The sequence below is a fragment of the Protobothrops mucrosquamatus genome, unplaced genomic scaffold (assembly GCF_001527695.2).
Source record: "Protobothrops mucrosquamatus isolate PMUCROS unplaced genomic scaffold, P.Mucros_1.0 scaffold542, whole genome shotgun sequence".
NCBI lineage: Eukaryota > Metazoa > Chordata > Lepidosauria > Squamata > Viperidae > Protobothrops > Protobothrops mucrosquamatus.
In genome coordinates, this window is record NW_015386847.1 from 178,220 (window position 1) to 205,445 (window position 27,226).

The 27,226-nt window shown below is 43.9% G+C and overlaps 2 protein-coding genes across 2 annotated transcripts in view; one reads left to right on the top strand and one right to left on the bottom strand.

The window, feature by feature from the left end:
- NPHS1 (NPHS1 adhesion molecule, nephrin) overlaps positions 1 to 10,851 on the top strand; it is a 35,478-nt gene extending 24,627 nt beyond the window's left edge. Inside the window, exons 20-28 of the mRNA XM_015816967.1 lie at positions 1,830 to 1,981; positions 2,077 to 2,188; positions 3,713 to 3,894; positions 6,944 to 7,066; positions 7,250 to 7,274; positions 7,507 to 7,597; positions 9,515 to 9,575; positions 9,664 to 9,806; positions 10,723 to 10,851. Of these exons, the coding sequence (XP_015672453.1) occupies positions 1,830 to 1,981; positions 2,077 to 2,188; positions 3,713 to 3,894; positions 6,944 to 7,066; positions 7,250 to 7,274; positions 7,507 to 7,597; positions 9,515 to 9,575; positions 9,664 to 9,806; positions 10,723 to 10,851 (1,018 nt within the window). The remainder of the gene's footprint in view (positions 1 to 1,829; positions 1,982 to 2,076; positions 2,189 to 3,712; positions 3,895 to 6,943; positions 7,067 to 7,249; positions 7,275 to 7,506; positions 7,598 to 9,514; positions 9,576 to 9,663; positions 9,807 to 10,722) is intronic.
- A 3,324-nt stretch (positions 10,852 to 14,175) lies between these two features.
- Positions 14,176 to 22,718, bottom strand: NFKBID (NFKB inhibitor delta). Its single transcript, XM_015816969.1, has 9 exons — positions 22,631 to 22,718; positions 22,117 to 22,201; positions 20,727 to 20,832; positions 19,779 to 19,925; positions 18,768 to 18,819; positions 17,406 to 17,551; positions 16,998 to 17,114; positions 14,341 to 14,505; positions 14,176 to 14,241 (listed from the first exon to the last, which is right to left on the bottom strand). The coding sequence occupies exons 1-9, from the start codon at positions 22,716 to 22,718 to the stop codon at positions 14,176 to 14,178; spliced, it is 972 nt and encodes a 323-aa protein (XP_015672455.1).
- Positions 22,719 to 27,226: the final 4,508 nt, after the last annotated feature.

The window sequence follows — 27,226 nt, forward strand, 5'->3', positions numbered from 1 at the left end:
AAATAAATAAATAAATAAATAAATAAATAAATAAATAAATAAACCTACAGTACTGCACTCTAATCACTGTGATTGTATGAGTGAATCATACAATCATTAGCGAATCTGGCTTCCCCCAATTCTCTGCTTGGAAGGCCGCAAATGGCAATCACATGAGCCCAGGACATTGCAACCATTGTGAGTACATCTGGTTGCCAAGTGTCTGAATTTTAATCATGTGACCACGGGGATACTGCCATGGTTGTAAGTGTGAGGACCGGATGCAAGTCACTTTTTTTCAGTTGCATTTTAGCCTTGAACGGTCGCTAAATGAATGGTTATAAATTGAACACTGCCTCTATATAAACAGTTCTTCCAGTTCAGGCATGGTGCTCTGCTTTCCCTCCAAGTCCTAAGCAAGCCTGACCCAGCTTAGTTTCTGAGCCTGAGCAACGTTGCCCAAGTGCTACTACCTGTTGAGATCATTAGCCTCTAAGCAGTGAATTTTATTGCGGTCAACCTGTAGCACTTGGATTCTGAAGTCTTATCTCCTGGTCTCTTATCAGCTTCATTCTGGTTACTACCTATAAGCAGTGGTGGGATTCAGCCAGTTCGCACCAGTTCGGCACAACTGGTAGCTAATTTTTTGTTGCCCAGGCCCAGAGTGGACTTTCAGAAGCAGCATCCACACAGATCCATATCATATATTTGAATCCCACCACTCCTTCCTTCCTTCCTTCCTTCCTTCCTTCCTTCCTTCCTTCCTTCCTTCCTTCCTTCCTTCCTTCCTTCCTTCCTTCCTTCCTTCCTTCCTTCCTTCCTGTGGTAGGATTCAGCCGGTTTGCACTACTTCGGCAGAACGGTAACTATTTTTTTGTTGCCCAGGCCCAGAATCGACTTTTGGAAGCGGCATCCATACAGATAACCGGTTGTTCACCTATTTGAATCCCACCACTGCCTATAAGGCTCTGCAGGGGACAGAAAATGGAAGATCAAATATATTGCAATATCACAAATGCAAACCACATAACTTATGTACTTGCATCTGACATTGGGACACAACTATGAAAGCCTGTTGTGATGCATGTCTTATCATTTCTTTGGGTCATGATGGTTTGTATCCAATATCTGTGTTATGGTCCAATTCATTTTTAATTAAGTTTCCACAAGTCAAATATGGTTTGATTTCAGTTAGGCTACAAGGGCAGGAATTTATACATAAGTAAGCAACCCTGTAAATCTTTGCGGCATCTCCTGTCTCTCTCCATCAAATTAAGTTTCGCTGCCTTGGAAAAAGGGCAGTGGAAGTTCGCCGTTGCTTACAGACATTCCCAAAGATTTGCACTCAGCTTGCAAAGGCTTAACTCCTTTTTGGGCAAATGGGGTGGGGGGCGGATTAAGCATCTCACAGGAGTTGAATGCTTACAGTATTCTGTTCAGTTCTATTTTGAATTAAATTTGTAAGTTGAAAGTTGTTCCAGCGTGGCTGGGGTCCAACCTAAGCCAGCCGAAGTTTGATAATCAGCCTGGCATTCATATGGATTCAGTTTAGTTCCAGTTGAATTGGGGAAATGTTACAAATGCATTTTTATCTGCAAGGGAAGAATGGGGAAAGGAAAGAATCAGTATGGTGAATTTGCTATATTTAAATCTCAGAAATCACACATAGGAATAGATATGATACTGAAAAGATTCGTTTACTTTCTCCCAATCTTCCTCTCCTCCCCTCCCCTCTCCTCCCCTGCTTTCTCTTGTTTCTCAGTTTGTCTCTGCAATTTCATTTGTCAAATATTTAAGGAAGACTGAGCTGTAGCGCTTATGACATAATTCATGATATTATCTTTCCCCAGGTATAGTGTGGTCACAAGCTATGAGGATTCTTTACACACCAGCACTTTAACCATTGCCAATGTCAGCGCAATGCTTGACTATGCCATCTTCACCTGCACAGCCAACAATGATCTGGGCACAGATGCTCTTGATATTCAGCTACTTAGCACCAGTAAGGAACAGCTGGAACCTGGATGTCTGTCCAGTGAAGTTGAAAGTCAAAAATTCCTTGTACCCTTTGAATTAACTTTGATTATTTCTTGCCAGGTCGTCCTGACCCACCAACGGGGTTCAAGGTTATCAGTGTAGCTCATAATTGGTTGGCTTTGGAATGGACCCCAGGTTTTGATGGAGGGCTCCAGCAAAGCTTTCGTGTCAGGTAGGGCTCATGGAGATAGTCCCATCTATCAACACAGGGAAAGATGCTTTAAATCAGTGTAACTCTCATGGTCCCATATATAAACTGCTATCACTTGGTTGAATTGCTGTTCTTAGGAACTCTGAAAAGTGTCAGGCCCAAAAACAAGAATGACACATGACAGCAATAGTAATAGCTCTTAGACTTATATACTTCATAGTGCTTTACAGGGCTTTCCAAGCGGTTTACAAAGTCAACATACTGCCCCCAACAATCTGGGTCCTCATTTTACCGACCTCGGAAGGATGGAGTCAACCTTGAGCCAGCAGTCAGCAGAAGTAACCTGCAGTACTGCACTCTAATCACTGTGCTACCACGGTGCAAGTGGTTGTTAAGTGAGACACGCCCAATTGTATGATCTTTTTGTTGTCGTTGCTATGATTGTTAAATGATTCACTGCAGTTGTTGAGTGAATCATACAATCATTAGCGAATCTGGCTTCCCCCGATTCTCTGCTTGTCAGAAGTTGGCTTGGAAGGATGGAAGGCCGAGTCAACCTTGAGCTGGTCAAGATTGAACTCCTGTCTGTGGGCAGAGTTAGCCTGTAATACTGCGTTCTAACTGCACTACCATGGCTCGGTATTCCAAGCTGAATTCTTTATTGTTTCCACACCTATAGACAGAATCTTGCCAGACTAAGCACTCTGCTATCTGCATCTACCATACTGTAGACTCTGTGAACTGTTAGGGAGGGGTTGTCTTCACTCTCTTTCTCACACACAAAACATCGGACTGAATGGTCTCTTATTCCTCTGCAATGCATCCCCTCCCCCCTGGGAATCCAGTCTACTATATTCCATTACACTCATCAACTTTAAGAAGTATAGACTTGAATTTTCAGAATTCTGGGAATTGAAGTCCATATACCTTAAAGATGCTAAGGTTGAGAAACACTGTCCTAGTGCACAAGCCTTGCTCTGTGAAATAAGTATATTCATATAATAACTCTGGAATGATTCCCTCCCCCCCCTGAGATTTGTGTGATCCCACCCTTGTACCATTCCAGAAGTCACTGAAGGTCTGGTTGTTTCCCCAGGCCCTTAGGATCAGGATGACCGTGAAACCCCTTTCTGTTTTGTTCTATTTTGTGTTGATCTGTTTTGGTTTTGCTTGAGTATCTTGGTCTTCTTGTCCATCGTATGCATATTTTTTAGTTGTAATGCTACCCAGTGTTGCTTCTGCATTGGATGGCCCAGACGTTAAATATATAAACAAATACTGAAATGTCCTTGCCTTCAAGTGACGCACGTAGACTAGACATTTAGGCGAAACCACCAGGGAAAAGCAGTTAGAAAAAGAGACAATGTCAATGCAGAAACAGATGGAATTTATTAATTTGAATAATCCACATTCAGAAATTATCCATGCTTCCAAGATATACATGGATTAGGCAGTGTGGGCCTGATTGCCCCTTCATGTCACACATTATGTGTTTAATGAATTTGTTCTTCTCAGTAGCTTTTATCTCCACTTCCTTTCATTCAGATATCATTGGCCCGGGGCTCCCAGCTTTCTGTACGTGGATGTCTTTCCACCACAATCTCCAACTTTTACACTGACTGGACTGCAGCCAAACACCCCCTATAATGTCTCTGTCAATGCACGCAATGCTCTTGGAGAGAGTGATTTTGCAGATGAAGGTGCAGGGCTGAGCATCACCACAGAAGGTAAGGGACTTCAAGGTAATCCAGAGAAGAAGCACAACAATGAATATTAGTTCTATCTTGATTGCAAGTTTATATTGATAGAATCTTGCAAATCTGAAAAATGAGGGAGGGTCCCTTTTGAAATTCTTCCCACATCCTCCCTCCCCCCGCAGGTTTTGACATCTTTTGCATGATGTCTAGTCTGTAGCTCTTCTTCCTGACTTCCAAGGTCATCCACACATACTGTTACAGGAACAAGAGCAGGGTGCAGCAGAGGAGCATGAGGGCATAGCTGTATTTTAAGGAGCAAAAAGGCAGTAATTGTATAGTAGACATAGTGCTGGACATGGACCATAGAGATCCAGTTCTGAAGTTGAATTGGATTGAATACTTTATTTGACCGAGTGTCATTTAGACACACAATGAATTTGCCTCCGGTATAGAAGCACTCGTTGTACTTGCAAGACAACAGAGAAAAAAATAATACCCATAAAAGAGAGAAGTAAAGAAAATAATACAAGGAATAAATAATAATACTACAGCCACACTCTATGGGTTGATAGTCATTCACATTAGACAGAACTTGTGAGAATTAGATGTTCAGCAGAGTGATGGCATGAGGGAAAAAAACTGTTCCTGTGTCTTGTTGTCTGGGCATTCAAGTTCTGTCAGCCCTGATTTTCACAAAATAGCGATAGTACCTAGACTTGTATACTGCTACATAGGGCTTTACAACACTGAGTGCTGTAAAATGTCAGTATATTACTTCCAGTAATCTGGGTCTTCAATGTACCAACCTTGGAAAGCTGGCTAAATCTTGAGCTGGTGAGGATTGAACTCCTGGCTGTGGGCAGAGTTTACCTGCAATACTGCATTCTAACCACTGCGCCACCACAGTTCCTAAACTCCAAAAGTGAGTTTGAGCCAGCTAGTCTCTTAGTTTAACATAACTGATGGGCTGGTTGTAAAAATAATAAAGATAGAGGCAAGTGAATATACTACTCATATTTTTAGAAGAAGGAAGGAATACGTGAAGAGTAGAATAAATCAGGTAGAAAAACCATCAGTGGAATCATATCTGGATTAAACATGATACTCAGTTGAGACAACCACTGAGGTGGAATGATGGAAGTGTTGTTGAACTGGCAATAGAGAGGCCCAGTTTCTAGTCCATTCTCATCCACATAAGCTCCCTGGATGACTTGGAACCAGTTCGTCCCTCTCAGCCCAATTTTCCTCACAGGGTTGTTGTTGTGGGGGAAATAGGAGAAAGAAAGAAAGCCAGTTTTGTCTAGCGGTTAAGGATCCAAGCTAGAAAGCAGGAGACGGTGAGTTCTAGTCCCATCTTAGCCATGAAAACCAGCTGGGCAAGTCCCTCTCTTTCAATCTCAGTTCATTTCACCTCATAGGATTGTTGTTTTGGGAAAAATAGGAGGATTATGTGTTGCGGGTTACAAACAAAAAAACCCCCAGATATGTTCGCTGTCTTGAGTTTATAAAAAAATAAATAAAGGTGGGATATAAATAAATTAATTTAAAAAACCAAGATCCCATGTGGTATCAAGGTGAAATCTGCACTAGGAGTGGGGAAACGTAGCTCTAGTTTACACTCAGTCATGGAAACTCATTGAGTAACTTGGTCCATGGGCCAGGTGAAATCTGGACTAAGAGTGGGAAAATGTAACTCTAGTTTACACTCAGTCATGGAAACTCATTGAGTAACTTGGTCCATGGGCCAGGTGAAATCTGGACTAAGAGTGGGAAATGTAGCTCTAGTTTACACTCAGTCATGGTCCATGGGCCAATCACTCTTCTCAGCTCAACTTACTTCTTGGGGTTATTCCTGTAGGGAAAAGCAGGAGGCAGCACCACACAGTCACACTGAGGAGATGGTTATATATGTTTTCACAATACTGAAAAGTTCATGGGGAAAAAAAAATCCGGATTGTTCAAGTAATTGGTGAATGTTCCTGGCACTTTCTGTTCATTTCCCCTAAAGGCACAGGATTCTGCTTATGCTTTCTGAGCCTTCTTATAAGGAAGTAAAAAAGGGAAGCAAAACTAAAAAAAAAATAAAAATGCACCAAGAAACATGGCACTTTGAGCCCGATCCCTTTATCAGGCAACTTGTCAGCTATCTGTAGCTGTTAGAATTTGAATAATACACTGTTGTAATTTTCCATATTTCTTTCCAGAGAGAATAGAAACAACAGTTGAGAAGGACCCGGAGATTCCCTTCTCGTCTGAACCAGGTGATCTGTCCTAGTTAAACCCTGCTTTGTTACGATAAATATGGCCATGGTACCTTGGTTAAGCTAGCCACTATTTGTATGAGGGAGACTTAGGAGCCATCGATGCTTCTTTCCATGCTGTGAATACTTGGTTTTGTATTGTCAAAAAATAAAATGCCAAAGCTATCCATGCTACTCCATCTGATCAGCTGGGGACATTACTTATGGATGCCCACAATATTTGCGAGCGATAAAATGAGGAACTGAGGTTTAAATTTAAGTTAAATTTGTGTACAGGCTCTACACAAGTGGAATCCTGCCCTGGGAGCAGGAAGTTGGACTAGATCAGGGGTAGGCAACCTTGGCTCTTTTATGACTCGTGGACTTCAACTCCCAGAATTCCTGAGCCAGCATAGCCAGAAAGAAATATTGGGAATATTAAAAGGCAGAATATTATATTTCCCCAAAGGATCTTAAAGGCAGAACCCATCCCCCAAATCTCTCTGCCCCAAACAGAAACCAGGTCTGCAGAAATGCAGATGTGATAATCTTGTCCAGGGATAGTCAACCTTGGCTCTTTTATGACTCGTGGACTTCAACTCCCAGAATTCCTGTGCTGGCTCAGGAATTCTTGGAGTTGAAGTCCACGAGTCATAAAACAGCCAAGGTTGCCTACCCCTGGACTAGATGATCTCCAAGATCTCTTCCCATGCTGACACATTGCAATTCTATGACAATAAGGAGCTGATACTGGGTTCTTTTCTGATTTGTGGCAAAAATGATAAGGGGGAGAAAGTTCACTTTATCGACACTCACTTTTTAAATCTTTCTTCCCCTAGAAAGCTCCATGTTGCCACTTCCCCTTGTTGTGCTCCTCGGTGGTCTAGGAGGGTTTCTGATAGTTTCCAACTTGTTTTTGCTTGGCTGCTTAATCTTCAGAAAGAGAGCTCTGGCTCCCAAAGGTAAGCATAGATCGTAACTTATAAATGGGTCACCGGTCGGGGGAAATTCCAATACACTGCTCTGCTTTTTCTGTCTCTCGCCATAACTCTCTCACCATAAAAGCGATCATTCTACGTAGATAAATAAATCCTTTCATCTCTTCTGTTCGATATAATTTCTCTTGCTTGTTTTTCTCCTAACAGGAGATGGGATTGAAAGATCAACCAGGTGAGCCTAACTGGGCGAGAGGGCAAGACCCGTGTGGTAAAGTTTATAACTTGGGCATGCTTTCTTTTCTCTTTCTTTTTCGTATTGATGCATCTAACGTTTTGACGGAGTTGAATGATTTGAGAAGCTGACATTGTCAGTCAGGGAGAGAGGGGGGCAATTTCCTTGGTCACTGAGAAACACTTGGTAAATTCATCACTGTACTATAACCCAGTGTGGCGGTTAATTGCAGGGGGAAAGTGAGATTTGGGAACAGCTACACGATGAGCAAATGGCTGAAAGTTGGTGGGCAACCGGCACAGCTGGAGGGGTACAGTTCAGAGGTAAGTGCATCTATCTGGTCATGGGGACTGGGGGTGCAACATCTGAGTGACACAATGGTTGCCAAGCAAGGAGATAGGCGCTGGGGTAGGCAACCTTGGCTCTTTTATGACTCGTGGACTTCAACTCCCAGAATTCCTGAGCCAGCATGGCTCAGCTTGGAAACCTCTCCCTTTCCCCTCAGCATGCCTGGCTCAGGAATTCTGGGAGTTGAAGTCCACGAGTCATAAAAGAGCCAAGGTTGCCTACCCCTGAGTTAGGGGAATAACTGGTTTGTATGTTAAGCAGCAGATAATGTAATACTATTTTCAGAATGCACAGGAATTGGATACAGATAGTCCTCAACATACAACTTATTTGTTTAGTGATCATTTGAAGTTACAACAGCATTGAAAAAAGGGACTCATGACCAGTCCTTGCACTTACAACCAACACAGCATCCATCTGGTCATGCGATCAAAATTTGGGTGCTAGGCATCTGGCACGATCGCCATTTGCAACCTTCTCAGCCAGTTTCCAACAAGCAAGATCAATGAAGGAAGCCTGATTTGCTTAATGACTACGTGATTCACTTAATAACTGCAGTGATTTGCTTAACAAGGTAGCAAAAAAAAAAAGTAAAATTGGGCACGATTCATTCAGCCTTGCTTAGCAATGGAAAGTTTGGTCCCAACTGTGGTCCTAAGTTGAGAACTACCTGTAGTGTGTGGGATGGTGGTGGTGGAAGCACAAAACGTACTTGGTAGAGCGAGAAAAAAAACCCCTCTCTCTTTTTTTATTCCCCAAAGTTTTTTGAAACTTGCTCTTTCCTCCCAAAGAAACTTTTAAGTCAAACCAGCTGGTTTCACTCACTGCTTCCTCCATTCAATGTCAAGATTGCATCCTTTGGAAATAAGGGTACATTTTGCAGTGCCTCTGGATTCAGTCCATCTCATAGAGACCCACCGTTCTCTACAGTATCAGTCAATCCAATTTCAGCAATAGAGAGAAATTATGTCAGCTGGAGAAGATTAGTCGAACTGACTCACTTAGACTCCATCATAATGCAACTTAAGAATGTATTGTTGCAGTTTTGGAGAGTGGGTGGGATTGGGGGTTGCTAGGGAGCAAGGAAACTTGGGGAAAGTATAGGGAAGTCCCCAGGAGCACTTTAGAGAATCTTTCTGCCTCTGTCTGGAAAACTTTATGCAGCTCTGCTTCTGTTTCTTATTAGCAGAAAAGGGTATGAGGGTTTGGCCTAATGAGAAGTCCTTTTTCAAAAACAGAAAGCATAATCCTGACATTTTGAGAGAATCAGCCTATTTGAAAGGATCTTATTTGTCAATCCTTGTTAGAAAAAAAAAAGAGTTTCTCCAGCAGAAGGTGAAGGGCTGGAAATTGTAATTAAACTCTCCTGGAAGAGATGGTGGGCAGACTTAGATATACACACGATGGATGGATGGATGGATACCATGAATAGGACGCCCATGCAAGGCCTGGGGAAAAATGTTTTTAAAAGATTGCTTAAAGATGGGGGTTGTAAATGTCCCTGGGGGGGAATGCTGTTCCAAAGAGTAGGAGCAGTGATGGAGAAGGCTCACCTCCTGGGTCCTTAGATAATACTGCTTAATCAACAGGATCCAGAACAAACTTGTCAGAATGCATGCAGTATGCTAGTACTAAAAGAGACAGACAAACCCTCAAAAAGCTAATCCCGGTGCTATATAAGACTTTATAAATAATAACTAGTGTATTGAATTGCATCCAGAAGCTGACTAGTAATCAGTGTAGATCATATACGATATTACATAGGCATAGGGACACTTCTCCATTACTGCTCATATTGCCACATTCTGGACTAGGGGTAGTTTTTGAATGGTCTTCAAGGCCAAATTTGTTTTCCTTGCTCCTGACATAGTTGGTTGACTCTCTCTCTCCAGGGCAGTTCTACCAAGACATCAGCCACTCTCTCTACAGCCACCACAGATACTAGTGTTACAGGTATGTAGGAGCTGATATATTTTCCCCCTCCTCTCCGTTGCAGTCCTAATTCCTGTGGCCTGAAGGAGAACTTTGGTTTTCTTTGCAGATCCCAACATCTCACCCCCTTGGATTGGCTCTCAAGAGCTCCATGAATATGAGGAGGTAGGAGGTCCTAGGAGATTGGAGGAAATGGGACCACTCTATGATGAATGGAATGCCAACTATGAACCATGGATCAATGAATATGCAGTGAGTAGCTGGAGAGGGAGGTGATTTCTCAGACAGTCCTGTTGTGTTGCCAATCAAGGGTACAGTAGGTTGCTTTATCAAGGAAGTTTTGTTGATGGATACTTCAATGGAAGTATTTAATCAGTGGAACAACTTGCCTCCAGAAATTGTGAATGCTCCAACACTGGAAGTTTTTAAGAAGAGATTGGACAACCATTTGTCTGAAATGGTATAGGGCAGTGGTGGCGAACCTATGGCATGCGTGCCAGAGGCGGCACTCAGAGCCCTCTCTGTGGGCATGTGCACCATTGCCCCAGCAGAGTTTGCCAGAGTAGCGAGCATGTGGCATTTGGAAGCGACAGGGCAGGAAGTGAGCGAGCAAGTGGTGTTGGCCCCCCGGGGATGCCCCGGAGATGGAGAGGGACTGGCCCTCGCCGCCCTGGCCACGATCACCCAGTCTGCCATGACCACTGCAGCCATGCCCACCCAGTGGGCCATGCCCCCCCAAGGGCACCACAATGCTAATGCAGCCCTGGCACTTTGCGATAAATAAATGGGTTCTGGGTTGCAGTTTGGGCACCCGGTCTCTAAAAGGTTCGCCATCACTGGTATAGGGTTTCCTGCCTGAGCAGGAGGTTGGACTAGAAGACCTCCAAGGTCCCTTCCAACTATTCTATTCTGTTCTGTTGTTGTTCTATTCTATTTATTCCATTCCATTCTATCCCATCCCATCCTCTATCTCAGGGGTCTTCAAACTTGACCCTTTTATGACTTGTGGACTTCAACTCCCAGAATTCCTCAGCCAGCATGCCTGGCTGAGGAATTCTGGGAGTTGAAGTCCACAAGTCATAAAAGGGCCAGGTTTGAAGACCCCTGCTCTATCTTAATACTTTAAAAATGACGTGGAATCTTACCAGATCTTATTCCTTGTGTTTAGCATGCCTACCAAGGGATTGGAAGATGGCCAGCTGCCTCCGCAAAGACAGCACCGATCTATGACTCTGTGGCAAACTATCTGCCCCTGGACACAGAGCTGCCTTTTGAGCAACAAGGGGAACTAGTCTAAGTAACCTGCTTTGTGTTTCTCTGACCCACCATCTAAGATTGTGTTGTCTCCTGGTAACTCTCAGCGCCTTCATTGTATGCTATATCCCTTAACAATGTAGAGAAGCCAAATCCAGGTGTGCAGACTTTGGATGGGTTCACACAATATAAGTAAGCCTGGATTAGCAAGACACAATTGCTGAGGGTGCAAAAAATAAAAAAAAATGGTGTACTCAACCTACAAAGGATAATGTGACAGCTTTGTTTGTGGTCGGATCCTTACAAATCAAGTGTGGAATGTTTGGCAAAACAGCTAAGGGTAAGCATTCTCCTTTTTCCCTATCGGAATCCGATGCCTTGGGCTCCTCCCAGCTATTACTTTGCCTGGCTAATTGAACTGTTTTAAACTCAGCTGGGTTTAATAAAAACTGTAACTTTAAGAATCGCTACCTAGGCTTGCGGTCCCCCCCTCCTCTCCCCTCCCCTCCCCTCCCCTCCCCTCCCTTCCTCTTGCTTCGCTTGTGTGTGTTGTCTTTTGTAGCTAAACCTCCGGGCAAGGAGTTTTCCACCACTCAGCTGCTTGGGAGTGTCTTTTGGCTAAAAAGCTAGGTTCAAAATGCAAGAAATCCATAAAATATAAATAAGCCGAAGGCAGACCACACATGGCTCGCTGGGGATGGAAAGGATACCAGGAACCAGAGTCACGTGAAGAGTGTTAAAAAAAAAAGAGGTTTATTACACTTCTGCTCCAATAGTATATGCTCCGTTGTAAAGCCTGCTTGATCTTTCCTCTGGTCATCTATCCTTGCAAGCTTTCATCATGTCGAACGCAGAGGGATACATATTATGAACATAGCAGACCCCAAACAGACCAGGGGGAAAGCATTGACTCATCTATTCCTAACCATGACAAGGTTAAAATGATGAAGCAGGCATCTTGAAACCTGCCTCGTGGGATCCCGTCTAAGGGCAGTTGGCAATACAACAGCATTTCATCCCTTGCCGTCCCCCTCTGTCGGAGGCCTATGGGTGGAAATACCTCGTCTGCTTTGCATTTGTGGATGATAGTCACACAGCAGACTTAAGCTGGCTACTAAATGGACCCACATTGTGGGTTTGCATTGAGCCGGGTTCCTACGGTACATTTTAGGTGTAAACAACTAACCCCAGGTAAAAACTAACCAAGCATTGTACTGTATGTTTCCAAACACAGATAGTCCTTGACTTACAGCAGTTTGTTTAGTGACCGTTCCAAGTTACAACGGCCAAGTTACAACGTTTTTCATAGTTATGACCTTTGCAGCATCCCCACGATCCTGTGATCAAAATTCAGATGCTTCTTCGGTGCCATTGTAACTTTAAATGGTCGCTAAATGAATGATGATAAGTCGAGGACCTACTTGTAATTCCTACCAGATACTTGCAGAATAGGAAGGGAGCTGGGGATTGGAGAAGAGCACAAAGGAAAAAGGGGAATGGTTCTCCCACTTTGTGGAGATACAGCTTTCCGAAATGGAAGGAAGCTAACGCAGTCTCGGAGAAGAGCTCAAGACTGCTTCTTTGGCCCATGTAGGGTTTTAAAGCAAGCCAGAGATCTGGCTACAGCTGTCTGCACACAGATGCTGTGAGAGGGTGCAATGCAGGCCAAAGCCTAAATCATAATCACAATAAAAAATAACATGCAAAGATATCCTGGCAGTTCTGAACACACCCATCCATCTTCCTTCAGAGACCTTAGGACAGGGGTCCCCAACCTTGGCAACTTTAAGACCTGTGGACTTCAACTCCCAGAATTCCCCAGCCAGCATGGCTGGCTGGGGAATTCTGGGAGTTGAAGTCCACAGGTCTTAAAGTTGCCAAGGTTGGGGACCCCTGCCTTAGGATGCTCTTTACCAAGGATGGTAGTGCAACTGCCTTTGCTCGCCTCTGGCTAATTTGAGGCATAATTAATAGCAGTGCCAGCACTTTCCTCTGTAAGAGGAATTTTCTGCCTTAAAAGGCTAACTTGTCATTAACACCAACTTAATAACGATGATATCCCCATCCCTGGGAGAAATCCTGGGAATTTCAATTTTGCTGGGCTTGCCAAGACTTCTATTAGAAGTCCCAAACCTGCTCACAAAATAATGCTTCCTTGGATTCTCCACGTTACATGAATCTGGACTGAATCCAATTTCATTTTGAATGAAATGCATTTGGTAACACATTCTGCAAGCACCTATGTTGTGAGAAGACTTTTTGCAGTAGTCATTTAGATGGTGACATATTTGAGTAATTCTTAAGAAACCCCACAAAACCCCTCTTAGGGGTCCATTGTTGACAGGATTCAATGGGGTTAGTCTAAAATAGATTCTGTCTTACATCTACTAGTGAGGAGTTAGGCCAATTGAATACAGTGGGGATCTTCCCCCCCTCGAGTACTCATATATAGACTTGCATTGTTGGTTTTGCCTTAAGCCAGGGGTCTACGAACTTGGCCCTTTTATGACTTGTGGACTTCAACTCCCAGAATTCCTCAGCCAGCGTGCCTGGCTGAGGAATTCTGGGAGTTGAAGTCCACAAGTCATAAAAGGGCCAAGTTTGAAGACCCCTGCCTTAAGTGATGGCTCAAGCTGGCCTCCTGCTATATGATCCAAGTAATCAATGAACCAATGTGGTTCAAGTAAAAAAAAGTTCAGAGGTTCAACAAACCAATATGATTTAGGAATAATAATAATAATAAAGATTCAAGTGTTCTACGAACCAATATGGTTCGAGTTAAAATCCATTTCACAGAAATGATTAAAGTGGAGTGGATAAGGAATATGGAGAGTTCCTAATTATACGGAATGTCAAGAGGACCAAATGAGGGAGGTAGCTGGATGCAAAAATTCAAATCAACTTTTCCTTCAGTGATGGATTCCAACCTGGAACGACCTAGAGGATGCCAGGTTGGAGAAGATGGACTCATATGCCCAGATCATCACTTGCTGATGATATGGAACCTCATGGGATTATGTGGTCTGGGTTTGAATCTGGGATGCCACCAGCCTGTGGTAGAAACGATGATGATGGCAGAGATAAACCCAGCTTCTCCATCAATGGTTCATGGTTACAATGGGTCATCTCTGCAACTGACCCATGGCACCAGCATCTACTAAGTGAAGATGCTTTTTTGTGTAAAGCTTCAAGGTTCAGCTTGGTGTCCTAATCCTTATCCAATAACTTAATTAAATATAGCAAGCAGAAGACAACAGATTCCATTGGGGTGGGGAGAACAGAAAGGAGAAGAAAGAAACAAAGACATTCATGCTTCCTCACTCTTCAAGGTGGAGAAAGAGAAAGGCTGGTCTATCCGGGATGGCTGTCAGGTGAAGGATGGAGGATAGACCAACCCAGGGCCTGAGCGACGGCTTCGTAGCAAAAGACGCAGCTAGAGAGTAAAGACAAAGAGTTTGTCAAAGCTGCACATTGCTCTTCGAACTTTTGCCTGTCCCCAGCCCTACCTGGATCATTCAAAAGCCCAACTCACCTGCTCGGCTGCTGGTCCTGAAGTCAATAGGTGAACTGGCTGCTCATTCTCTGGGTTCCGGGCACTGGGATCGGCCCAGTGGTCTAGTAAGAGGCGGACAATCTGCTCTTGATAAGGATGGCCATGTAGACCTGCAGCCATGTGCAGAGCTGTGTTGCCATGGGCCTGAGGATAGAGAAAGCCCTTGATCCTAAGGCAGTACTCGGCTTATCATCTCCTGATCAAGAGAGGCAGATCAGGCAAGGCAAACACTGGAAAGGCATATGCCAAGAGGCTTGGGTGATGATGCTGAATCTGCATACCACACCTTCTTTAGGTGGAAAGGCTCCCATCCCTGTCTCAATTCCATATACAAAATTATGGCTCTTAAGGTACAGCAAGATGAGAAATTCATTCATGCATCTCCAATATGACTGCCAAGCCACCCACGCAGTTCTCATCTGTTTGACTTCTGCACCACATGTTGTTGATATAGGCTTCCCCCCCCCCTTGCAGCTGAGCAGGCAAATGGTTTTAAAAGGAGAAGTACCTTGTCCCAGACACCATGCCTCAGCAGTCACGCACTCTCTCTCCTTCCCTCCCTCCTGCTCTTGGATTTCCCCCCCAAATCAAATGCCTCCCAGATATTCTTTACCTGCTGCTTCCAAGATCTGCAGCATTGACATGTGCTAACGGTAAGCAAGGGCGGTCCTCAATGTGCAAAGTTTAGCATCTATTCAAAGTTACAAGGGCACTGAAAAAAGGGGCTTACAACTGGTCCTTGCACTTATGATTGTCACAGCATTCCGATGTTCACATGATGAACGTTCGGCTGCTTTGCAACCGGCATGTGTTTACAAGGGTTACAGTATCCCGGGATCATGTGTGATCTCCCCAGCCAGCTTCCAACAAGAAAAGTTAACGAGAGAAGCCGGATTTGTTTAACAACTATATGATTTATTTAACAACCATGGCAGAAAAGGTTATAAAGTTGGGTGCAACTCACTGAACACACTGCCTTGCTCAGTGGCAGAAATTCTGGTCCCAGTTGTCACTGTAAATTGAGGGCTTCCTGTAGTCCAGTGATGGCGAACCTTTTAGAGACCGAGTGCCCAAACTGCAACCCAAAACCCACTTATGCATCGTCGAGTGCCGGGTGGGTGTGGCCCATTGGCTGGGTGTGGCCCGTTGGGTGGGCGTGGCCCATTGGCTGGGCGTGGCTGCGCTGGTAACGGCAGACTCGGTGGGACTAAAAAGTTCAATCAATCAATTCCAACTTTGCAAGATCTTTTTTTTTTCCGCGAGAAGTTGAAATTGACTGATTGAACCTTTTTTTTTTTTTTGTACACAGTGGCGGAGGCCTAAAGCAAAAAAGTTTTATAAAACCCAGATGAAGGCCTAGGACTGGGCGACGGCGCGCATGCCCACAGAGAGGGCTCTGAGTGCCACCTCTGGCACCCGTGCCATAGGTTCGCCACCACTGCTGTAGTCCAAGGCACAGGTTGGAAGCTGTCGGAAAATGCACACCACCTTCTCTGTGCCCAGCCCCGGGGCCAATGCTTGTGAATAGCAATAGCCCTTAGACTTATATACTGCTTCATAGTGCTTTGCAGCCCTCTCTAAATGGTTTACGGAGTCAACACATTGTCCCTAACAATCTGGGTCCTCATTTTACTGACCTCAGAAGGATGGAAGGCTGAGTCAACCTTGAGCCCCATCAGGATCAAACTGCCGAACTGCAGTCAGCTGGCAGCAGAATTAGCCTGCAGTACTGCATTCTAACCACTGTGCCACCACAGCTAGGGCAGGGCTTTTCAACCTTTTCACCCATTGTACACTTTTAGGATATGGCAATATCCAAGAACCATCAGTCGCCTAGCAAGGTGTCAAAAACTTGATGACCCAAAAAAAGTGATAAAAGTACAAGTAGTCCTCGACTTACAACAGTTCGCTTAGTGACTGTTCGAAGTTACAATGGCCCTGAAAAAAGTGCCCCCCAAGCCACAGCCAAGCAAGACACCTGCCTGCCCACCCGGTGGCGCTCTTCCTCCTGTCTGAGGTTTTCATTGTGAGCATTTCTGTTGAAGATTGGCAGCGGGGGTGGGGTGGGGTGGGTGTTTGGTTTTTATTCCCCCCGTCTGCTGGTTGGTTGCAGCAGGTTTTGGTCACTTCACATGACCCTGGGACACTGTGACTGTCATAAATATGAATCAGTTGCCAAGCATCTGAATGTAAATCACAAGACCCTGGAGATGCTGTAACATTCCAGCTGATCGGCGCTTCTTCTGGGCTCAGCAGAAGTGCCAGGATCAGTACTGCTTTCCAGCTGATTGGTGCTTCTTCAGGGCTCAGCAGAAGCACCAGGATCAGCGCCTAGCTCCAGCTGGAACCTGGCGCTGATCCTGGCGCTTCCACTGAGCCCTGACAGCCCCGAAGAAGCGCCAATCAGCTGGAAAGCGGCACTGATCCTGGCGCTTCCGCTGAGCCCTGACAGCCCTGCAGCTCCAGCCATCTCTCACTCAGGCTTGTCCAGTGCTGCCACCGGTTCAGCTCATTCCCCTCCCCCACTACCACTTTTCTAGGATGCTTGCGTACCACCTGCCAGGTGCCAATGTACCACAGATGGTACCTGTACCACTGGTTGAAAAGCCCTGCGCTGGGAACTCCTAGTCTCATACCTTAATGTTTACAAAGTTCTGACGTTCTTGTCCAGGTAGTTTGAGGAGGAACTGGACCAAAGGCAGGTTTGCAGCCTGAACAGCCAAATGCAGGATGGTTTTACTGCTCTTCAACTCCTAACCAAAAGTAAAGGGAAAACAAAGATCAGACATCCAGGCAGTGGTGGGTTTAGGTAATTCTCCAGTTTGGTCTAAGTGGGTTCTTTCTTTAGATGGCACTGTGTATTACTTCCAAATGGGAAAAGTCAAATCTGTTGCACTGATGTCCACCTTCTGATGGAGGGCCTGGATGTTTTGCCTTCCCACCTCCTTTGTGGTGCTATTACAGCCAGACAAGACACTCTTCCTGGAGAGTCAGGAATCCTACCTCGACATGACACGAACCCTTGATATAGCCTGCCCACTTACCTGGCTCTTGTAATCAGCTCCAAGTTGCAAAAGCCGCTGAATACAGAGCAGTAAGTTCTGCAAGTGATGTTGGGACGAGGGCTCCATGTTTTGTGTCTGGAAAGCAGCATTATGAGCAACGACGGCACAGTGCAAAGGAGTGAGACCTGTACAAATACCGCAGAAAAGGAATCAGACAGCACGCCTGCATTTTGTGTGTGTGTGTCTTTGAGTGAGTGTTGACTCCTGATATGTTGATTGACACCTAGTCCCTGCAGTTTTCTTGGCAAGATTTTGGAAGAGGTTTGCCACTGTCTTCTTCCTAGTGCTGGGAGAGGGGGACTGGCTCAAGGTCATGTAACTGTTGTGTTCTGCCTAAGGCAGAACTACAACTCACAGTCTCCTGGGTGATTGGCCTAAAGCAGTGATGGCGAACCTTTTAGAGACCCAGTGCCCAAACTGCAACCCAAAACCCACTTATGCATCGTCGGGTGCTGAGTGGGTGTGGCCCATTGGCTGGGTGTGGCCAATTGGGTGTGTGTGGCCCATTGGGTGGGCGTGGCTGCGGCGGTAATGGCAGACTCGGTGGGACTAAAAAGTTCAATCAATCAATTCCAACTTTGCAAGATCTTTTTTTTCCCGCGAGAAGTTGAAATTGACTGATTGAACCTTTTTTTTTTTTTTTGCACATGGCAGCGGAGGCCTAAAGCGAAAAGGTTTTATAAAACCCAGCTGAAGGCCTAGGACTGGGGCGACGGCACGCATGCCCACAGAGAGGGCTCTGAGTGCCGCCTCTGGCACCCGTGCCATAGATTCGCCACCACTGGCCGAAAGCTTCCTAGCCGGTTTCCATGCCTAAGAGGGGACTAGAACGCACAATCTCCTGAGTGATTGGCCCAAAGTCACCCAGCTGGCTTTCATACCTAAGGTGGAACTAGAATGCATGTTCTGCTGGTTTCTATCCTGTTACCTTAACCACTACACCAACATGGCTCTTAAACATACTTTTTGAGAAGTATGTTTTGAGAAAAATCAAAAGCTTTTATCATCTTGATGTAATGGTTGGTTCCCAGAAAGCTACGAATTCCGGAAGCCTTTATGTAGACAGCCAATTGCAAGCGTCTATATTATCAGTGAAGAGAGCTGCATCCTCACTAGATCAGAGGAAGACTGTTAGAAGGAAAATCAGAAAGCTCTCTGCCCTACCATCCAAGGAGGAAAAAAATGGCTCTAAACATGAAATGGTTCAGTGGCTGGAAGTTTTGTAAGTTTTGTAATTCATTCTTCTCAATGAATCTTGCTAAAGGGAAAAAAATAGTATGAATCATACTTGGAAAAAAATCACTTTTGGTTCAGGCAGTTGCCAAAGAACCTGACACTTACCTTCAAAATTTCTGGCTTCCACATTGACAAGAGCACCAGTCATCATGACAGCCTGGAAAAGAAGCCGGAGGTGGGGGAAATAATAAAGCCGATGTGTGTTTTGGAAAAGATTAGTTTGAGTCATGAAATTTTCCATGCTGGCTCAGGATATCTAGGAAATATAGCTCCAGTATATCAGGAGGTCCTGGAGGTTGTGCTAGGCCAGGGGTAGGCAACCTTGGCTCTTTTATGACTCGTGGACTTCAACTCCCAGAATTCCTGAGCCAGCTATACCCCTGTGCTAGGCAAAGCTTTGATGAGGTGACTCACTTGGAAAGAGATTCAACCCAATCACCATGTCAAAACAGATACACAAAGTCAAGCAGGATGGTAGTTTTACTATCCAGATTAGAACCGCCCTGACAGTTTACAGGTAGTCCTTGACTTATAACCATTTGTTTAGTGAGCAGAAGTCATAACAGCGCTGAAAAAAAAATGACTTATGACCAGTCCTCGCATTTATGACCATTTCAGCATCCACAGAGTCACATGATCCAAATTTAAGTGCTTGGCAACCAACTTATATGTATAGTTGCAATGCCCCAGGATCGTGTGATTGCCATTTGTGGCTTTCCTAGCCGGTTTCCAACAAGCAAACTCAACAGAGGAGGCTGGATTAGGTTAACGGACAATCATTCACTTAACAATGGCAATGGATTTGCTTAACAACCATGGTAAAAAAGGTTGTACATTTGGGCATGACCACCTTGCTTATCAATGGAAATTCTGGTCACAATTGTCATAATTTGAAGGCTACTGCATTTGTTTTGCTGGCTTATCAGTGGCTTTCTAAGCATATCCCCAAACTACATGTCTCAAAGCGAAGCAGGTGGATTAGCAGACTAATACCTCTTCAGTGCTTCTCTGGTGCTTTGCTTGGAGCACTGAGACAGGTAGTTTTGTCCCCACTAAAGAGGTATTATGCCTACTTTGCACAAGGCTATTTTAGTGGAGAAAATAGGCCAGTCTCACCTCAATGACACTGGGCAACCCGTAGGTGGCGCCAAGATGCAGCACAGTCTGCCCCTTTTGGTCCATGGCATTGACATCTGCTCCCAGCAAAACCAGGTCCTTCACGATCTTAGACTGATTGGCTGCAGCCGCCACTAATAATGGAGTCTGGGCAGAGAGAAAAAAAAATTGAACTAAAGAAGCTTCTTGGATGAGAAGCGAAACATTTTCAAAGAAAAAGCACCTTTGGGACAACCATGACCTGGATGGCTGAGAGTCTCCATAAACAATTGAACTGAAACTCAACTTGACTTGAGGGCACGGCCTAAACAGGTGGTCCATATAAGGCAGTCACCCAAATGGCAGCTCACTATAGCGGTAGAAATGGATGGAAGGAATGATGCGCCAACGTAAGTTTTCGTAGCCCCAGTATCAGTCTTGCTCAGTGTTTCTCAACTTGAAGATGTATGGACTTCAACTCCCCAAATTCAATTCCCCCTAGATCCCCATCAAATCAACTCCCCCCATCTGCCTATTTTAGATCTGCCTGATCTGCCTATCCTAGATCCAAAACTATGAATATTGTAAGAAAATATATATATATACAACTCTAATGTTTGTATGTAGCTTCCCGGTGGCATTTTTTTTACATTGTAATCTCAGATTCTTGAAGGACAGTTGCTGATGCTTTCCCATTCCAGTCTAACATGGAACAGCAGATCACGCAAGATAAGCCACAGAGGCGATGGGAAGAGACTTTTTTCAAGAAACAACAGCCCAAGATACCTTTAGCAATATCTGTGCAGGGAGAGAACCTCCAGCTAATTCATGGACCAGGGGTTTCTAAACCTGGCAACTTTAAGACTTGTGGACTTCAACTCCCAGAATTCCCCAACCAGCCAAGGAAGTTGAAGTCCACAAGTCTTAAAGTTGCCATGTTTGGAGACCCTTGCCATAGAGTGAACTTACCTTCCCCCTGTGTTCTTTGACATCCAACTGTCCACAATCTCGGAGCATTTCAGCTGCAGCATAGGACAATGGGCGGAGTCCTTGAGCAACAAAGAGATGGAGCAACCTGGAAAAGAAAGGCGCAGAATGATCAAATGTCTACCATACTTTTTGGATAGCCACTTCCCATGCCAACATCCTCACCTCACTTTTTTTTTTTAAAGGACTCTGACTTCAGAAAGTTTTGTGAGTTTACAACTAGCACTGAGAATTCTCCCTCCCCAACACTTTAGCATCTTGTATTCTCTGATTTGCAAACTCGCTGGCTGCATGTCTTATTTTATCATTTGAATTTTGAAGGGTTGCCAAGTTTCAGTCTCTTTCCAGATAAAGAATCGTTGAAAGGAAAAACAAGGTCACTCTTGAATTCATAAAACCAACTCTGCAGGCGAGGACATTGCTTACCTGATCGTAGCTTTCTCAGGTACAGTAAGTTATCTACTACATTTTTATTTATAGTATCATAATCAGTTCCTTGTGCAACACATATAGCGGTATCCAAAGGTGAGGGAAGCAAGGATGATTTGCAAAGATGGAAAGCTATAGATTATAATGAATGGTGTTGGAATAATTAGATTTAGCTATCTATCTTTTTCTTTGTTCTCTCATGTCATTAACTGACACAGTTTTGCTGCTCTTTATGCCAGTGTTTCTTAACCGTGACAACTTGAAGATGGGTGGCCTTCAACTCCCAGAATTCCCCACACAGCATGATGTCTACCCATCTTCAAGTTGTCATGATTGAGAAATACTGACTTTTGTCTTTTCTGTGTGAGTATAACATTGTGTACATGAAATGGAATAGCGTGAGGAATATGATGATCCACTGTTAAGGATTAGCACAGAGATATGCATACCTATGCAAAGGAATTATCACTAAGACATCTACAAAGATTTAACATGTAAATATACCAACTGTAAACCTACTGGTTGCCTTTGGTTTTTTTTGCCAATACTTTATTGACCACCCAATTGCCATGTATTTTTCCTATCTGATTCACTCTAAGTGGCAAGAAAATGACACAGCTGCCACCGTTTAATCCTGTTTTATGCTGCAACTGTGGATGTTTTCCTAGTGTGATGCATTCCAGATGTGATACAACTATGTAACACTTGGCATTTCTAGCTGGTATGGTCTTTGGTTTTCCAAGCTGGAAATTACAGGCCTCACCTAACTGAAAAGCACCAGGCTGGCAACAGATCCCAGTCCCTTTCCCAGTTGGTTCCTATGTAGCCTGCTTGTTATCTGCTTTCCAAAATCTTTCCTTTTTTTCATCTTTTCCCACGACCATCCCAAACAAGAACACGGAATGACTTTCTCAGTGGGATGGTGCCCCAGTTGTACACTTACGTGTCGCCATCTTCATCCTGTTGTAAAAGGTGAGATAGATCTATATTCTGGATCTGCGCCCGAGCTTGAGTCAGTTCCCCTGGATCTACATCCACAGATAAGTCTGCATAACTCCCAGGAAGGAGGAAAGAAGCATTGTTTTGTTCCTGTCCCAGCCAGGAGTTCGCTGAGCTTGGATAAAGATGGACAGCTTCAGTGGCAACCTTCTGGGTGGAAATTAAAAAAAAAAAGGTAAGCAGGTATTGGAGTGAAGCTAATCTAAAGATCAGTGGTTCTCCCTTCTCTATCTCTGCCCATGATCCTCGCTAACCTTTTATGCCTAAGGCAGGATTAGAACTCACAAATGAGGGCAAATATATATGTCCCAGGATAATGTTGCAGGATCCAATCTGGGTTAGTCACCAGGGCCAGAGGTTTGGTCTTCCAAGCTTTTGGACTCGTGCTGGAGCCTACCTCTCTAGCATTAGACCTATATTGGATTCTGCAGATTGGATTCTGCAGGATTAGAACTCACAGGCCCTTGGTTTGTAGGCCAGCACCTTAACTACGATGCCAAACTGGCTCTTCAGATGGGTGGTTCTCCCTTCCCTACTTCTGCCCATGATCTCTGATAACCGTTCTGCCTTTACCAAATGATGCCCCAAGGTTATTAAGATCCTCCACACAAAATAGCTACATGTAATGCATGTAATAAGGATGCAATCTCCCATCACTCTCGCTCATTGTAAGAAACAATTGTGCTTGTAGTTGTAGCTGTAGGTAAAATTTCTCCAAAGAGCTCTTCAGTAATGTGACCCAGGCACTATCTTGTATGGAAGCACAAATTGTTTATTATGGTACTGAAAGCATCTGAAGCTAAAGTGGGTGAAGATGCAACTCTTCTATATAGTGATGCAAATTAGAGTACACCTCTGCTTGGATACAGCAAAGTAACTGATTGGACATCATTGAGCTATGACAGTGGTGGCGAACCTATGGCACGGGTGCCAGAAGCTACACTCAGAGCCCTCTCTGTGGGCACGCGCACCATCGCCCCAGTCCTAGGCCTTCAGCTGGGTTTATAAAACCTTTTTGCTTTAGGCCTTTGCCGCTGTGTAAAAAAAAAAAGGTTCAATCAATCAGTCAATTTCAACTTCTTGCGGGGAAAAAAAAGATCTTGCAAAGTTGGAATTGATTGATTGAACTTTTTAGTCCCACCCAGTCTGCCGTTACCACCGTAGCCACGGCCACCCAATGGGCCACACCCACCCAATGGGCCACGCCCACCCGGCACCCGACGATGCATAAGTGGGTTTTGGGTTGCAGTTTGGGCACTCGGTCTCTAAAAGGTTCGCCATTACTGAGCTATGACTAGCTATAGCAGCATCTTCTATGCCAGTGGGGTTAAGCAGGTGGTTTCTATGGAATGATGGGGTGGAGCCACCAGAGCAGTGGTATTTTAAGAAAGGGTTCCATGAAGTTGCTTTCTGTAGAGTTACAGTCGGAATGGGACCACTTGCTGCAGCCAACTCGCTATGGTATAATTCAACATGGGATAACTCAAGACAGGGACAAGTGAATTACAGTGGGTTTTGTCTTGTTTTAGATTTGAACCTTGAACCTAAAGCAAGACAAGACCCTCTGCAATTCTTTTGTCCCTCTCTTGAGTTATCCTGCATTGAATTGTCCTGTGGCAAGTTGTCCCAAGTTGGCCATGGCAAATTGAGTTGGCCAGGGCAAGTTGGCTGCAGCGAGTTGTCTTAGACCCAGTTACCATCATGGGTCTTGTCTTAAACTGGCCTTAGATACCAGATCCTACGCCTGCTGCTAGTATCTTCTAGATTCGAACTGCTATCTTCATGGGATGCCTTTTTGTTCTCTCAATGTATCTTCTAGTCTTATCAGCCTGCCTTTGCCTTCTAAATATTTTATGACTGATTCCATAGGGTTTACTTTTTTCTCTCAAGTTCCCGGGTGGGTATTGAGGAAAAGGGATGGATGATTTGCTCGGTTTTACTTGTCCAAACCAGCACCATATTTTTTTTTCTACGTACAGTAGTTCAACTCATCTGGATAGCACCTGGATAGGGAAAGTGAGCCCAGACTTATCTACTTTGAAAATACATCTAGGCATTTTTTTTTAAAAAAAATAACATACTGCTTTCTCGTTGTCTTTTCCAAAGAAAAGATGTGAATTGCACTTTGGAGAGGCTCCTGGCATGCTTTGAAGAGTTCACATCTGCATGCAATTCTCAGGATTCCCTTTTGAGAAGCAAGTGGCTTTTATCAGCCAGCTTGAGACAGTAGTATGGATCCACTGCTAAATACCCCAGGGAACTCATTCTATCCCACTTCCATCTCTGCTCATCTCACCTCATAATTTACTGCTGATGTTATCTTGGAAGTATACACTTCCTCGGGACCTCCAGGACCTACTGTTCCATAAATATTGGTTTCCAAGGGAGGGCAGGGGCTCATCACATCGTACTGGCTCCCCTGAGGCTGGAGATGGAAATCGTTGCCAGGGTCCACACACGGGTAGTGAAAATCTGGAGAGAAAGCTCCTTGGCTGGAGGCATCTGTTTGCCAGGCAGGAAAGGCAGCAACTGGATACTGAGGAGCTGTAGTCTGCCCTAGAGTAGGAACCCCTTTTTCTATTGTTCCATGGGGCTCTAGGAAAAGAGATTTGGGAACGTTCCAATCAGTGAATAAAGCTGATTTCTTCGGAGAAGCAGAAAATGCTTAGATCACTGTACTCAGGTCTACATTTAGGACGTTAGTAACCTGCTGCAAGTGTGAAAAATGGTCATACTTGGCTAGCTGGCTAAGTATCTTTCTTCTGTGTATATTTAATCTGGACATTTTTAGTGTCATTATTGTTTTCAGTATTTTTAATTGTAATATATTTTTTGAATCGTCAGCCACCCAGAGTCTTTGACTAAGATGGGCAGCTATAGAATTTGAATACATACATACATAAATAAATAAAGTCTTAAGTCTACCTTACAGGGCTGTGGCAAGGTAAAAATGTGATAGAGGAAAACCTCTTTGGGGTCAATTTGCACCCTTGAAGGAAATGTTAGTAAATACATGATAGTTATTCAATAATCCTAAGTAAAGACCTAATGAAACTTTGAATAATAAACCTATTTGAATAATAAACCTTGCCCCGTAAATGAGCAATACAGGATAACCCCTGTATTTTTATTTATTTATTTTATTTATTTATTTTACTTAATCCCTGTATAGTTTTATTGGGATTTTAAACAAGAAATATAAAAACAAATAGAAACTCATATTTAGAAGGAAGGAAAGAAGGAAGGAAAAACAAAGCCAGAAGTGCAGGAAAAAAAGTATAACTTCTGATTTTTTTTTATAGCAGTTATAAGTAGAAATTAACTTGTTACTTGATGGTTATAGCACGGCTTTCACTTTTTAATAATAATAATAATAATAATAATGATGATGATGATGATGATGATAACAACAACAACAACAACAACAACAACAACAATAATAATAATAATAATAATAATAATAATAATAATAATAATAATAATAATAATAATAAAGTTGGAAGGGACCTTGGAGGTCATCGAGTCCAACCCCTGCTCAGGCAGGAACCCTACACCATTTCAGACAGATGGCTGTCCAGTCTCTTCTTAAAAACTTCCAGTGTTGGAGCATTCACCGCTTCTGGAGGCAGGTTGTTCCATTGGTTAATTGTTCTAACTGTCAGGAAGTTTCTCCTTAGTTCTAAGTTGTTTCTCTCCTTGATCAGTTTCCATCCGTTGCTTCTCGTCCTGCCTTCAGGCGCCTTGGAGAATAGCTTGACTCCCTCTTCTTTGGAGCAGCCCCTGAGATACTGGAAGGCTGCTATCATTTCCCCCCTCGTCCTTCTCTTCATTAAACTAGACATACCCAATTCCAGCAACCGTTCCTTATATGTTTTAGCCTCCAGTCCCCTGATCATCTTTGTTGCTCTTCTCTGTACTCTTTCTAGAGTCTCAGCATCTTTTTTACATCGGGGTGACCAAAACTGGATGCAGTATTCCAAGTGTGGCCTTACTAAGGCATTCTATAATCTATTTTTAATCATCAAAACCATATATCAAAAGTTTATTTTGTTCTGTTTCATGCACAAGGTCTATAAGGGTTTTCCAGTCAGCATTAGACTTAATTTTTTTTTCTTTGATCAAAGATGTCAATTTGGTCAATGACCTTCGTGTGTTTGACAGACAGGCAGGAGTCACAAACATGAGGCTGAGATAGCTTTCTCCAATAAAGGATAATTAGTTTAACATTCAGAAGTGTGGTAACCACCAGAGACAATCTTGTTATTGTCTTCCAACTGGAAAAATCCCCCCTAGCAAGCATCCATCTCCACTTTTGAAGTTAGACGTGGCTACATCTGCCTAGGGCCCTTAACCGTCTAACCAGATCTTAAGAAGGCAGAACTTGGTCCTTACTCCTTTCTGAGTTTGGTTGTTTTCTTGCAGATGTTTCATTACCCAAACAAGATAACATTATCAGGGCTAGCAACACAAAATCAACCAAGCTCAGAGAGGATCAAGGACCCCTCATTTCAACCCTGAGCTACAAATATTCTCCTTTTATCCTCCATTCTCTACCTCTGCCCATGATCCCTGCTAACCTTTTATGCCTAAAGTAGGATTAGAATTCCCCTGGTTTTTAGCCCAGCACCTTAACCACTCCCAAAGGTGCTTTTTCAGGAGGCAACTGGACTTTCTTGTTTTTCTTTGAAGATGTTTTGCTTCTCATCCAAGAAGCTTCTTCAGCTCTGACTGGATGGTGGGGAATGAAAGGATTTATATTACTTGCAGACAGCTGGTCATTTGCATTCTTTTAGAGAGTCTTTGAGGGTCACCTGAGCAGTGCAAATGTGTGTGGAGCCTTCTTGGCTGCAGGATGTTTTCTGCCCTGTGTCCCTTCACTGTTGAAGACAGGTGCAGGCTGTTGGGGATGAGTTTGTGTTGTCTGCATCTCAAACTGAAGCACAAATGGTTCCTGTAGTCTGCAATGTTTTCTGGAAATCCGTTCATACTCCTGCACCATTCGAAGGATGTTCATCCCAAAGTGCATAGCTAAATGTCTATGGAGATTCTCAGTC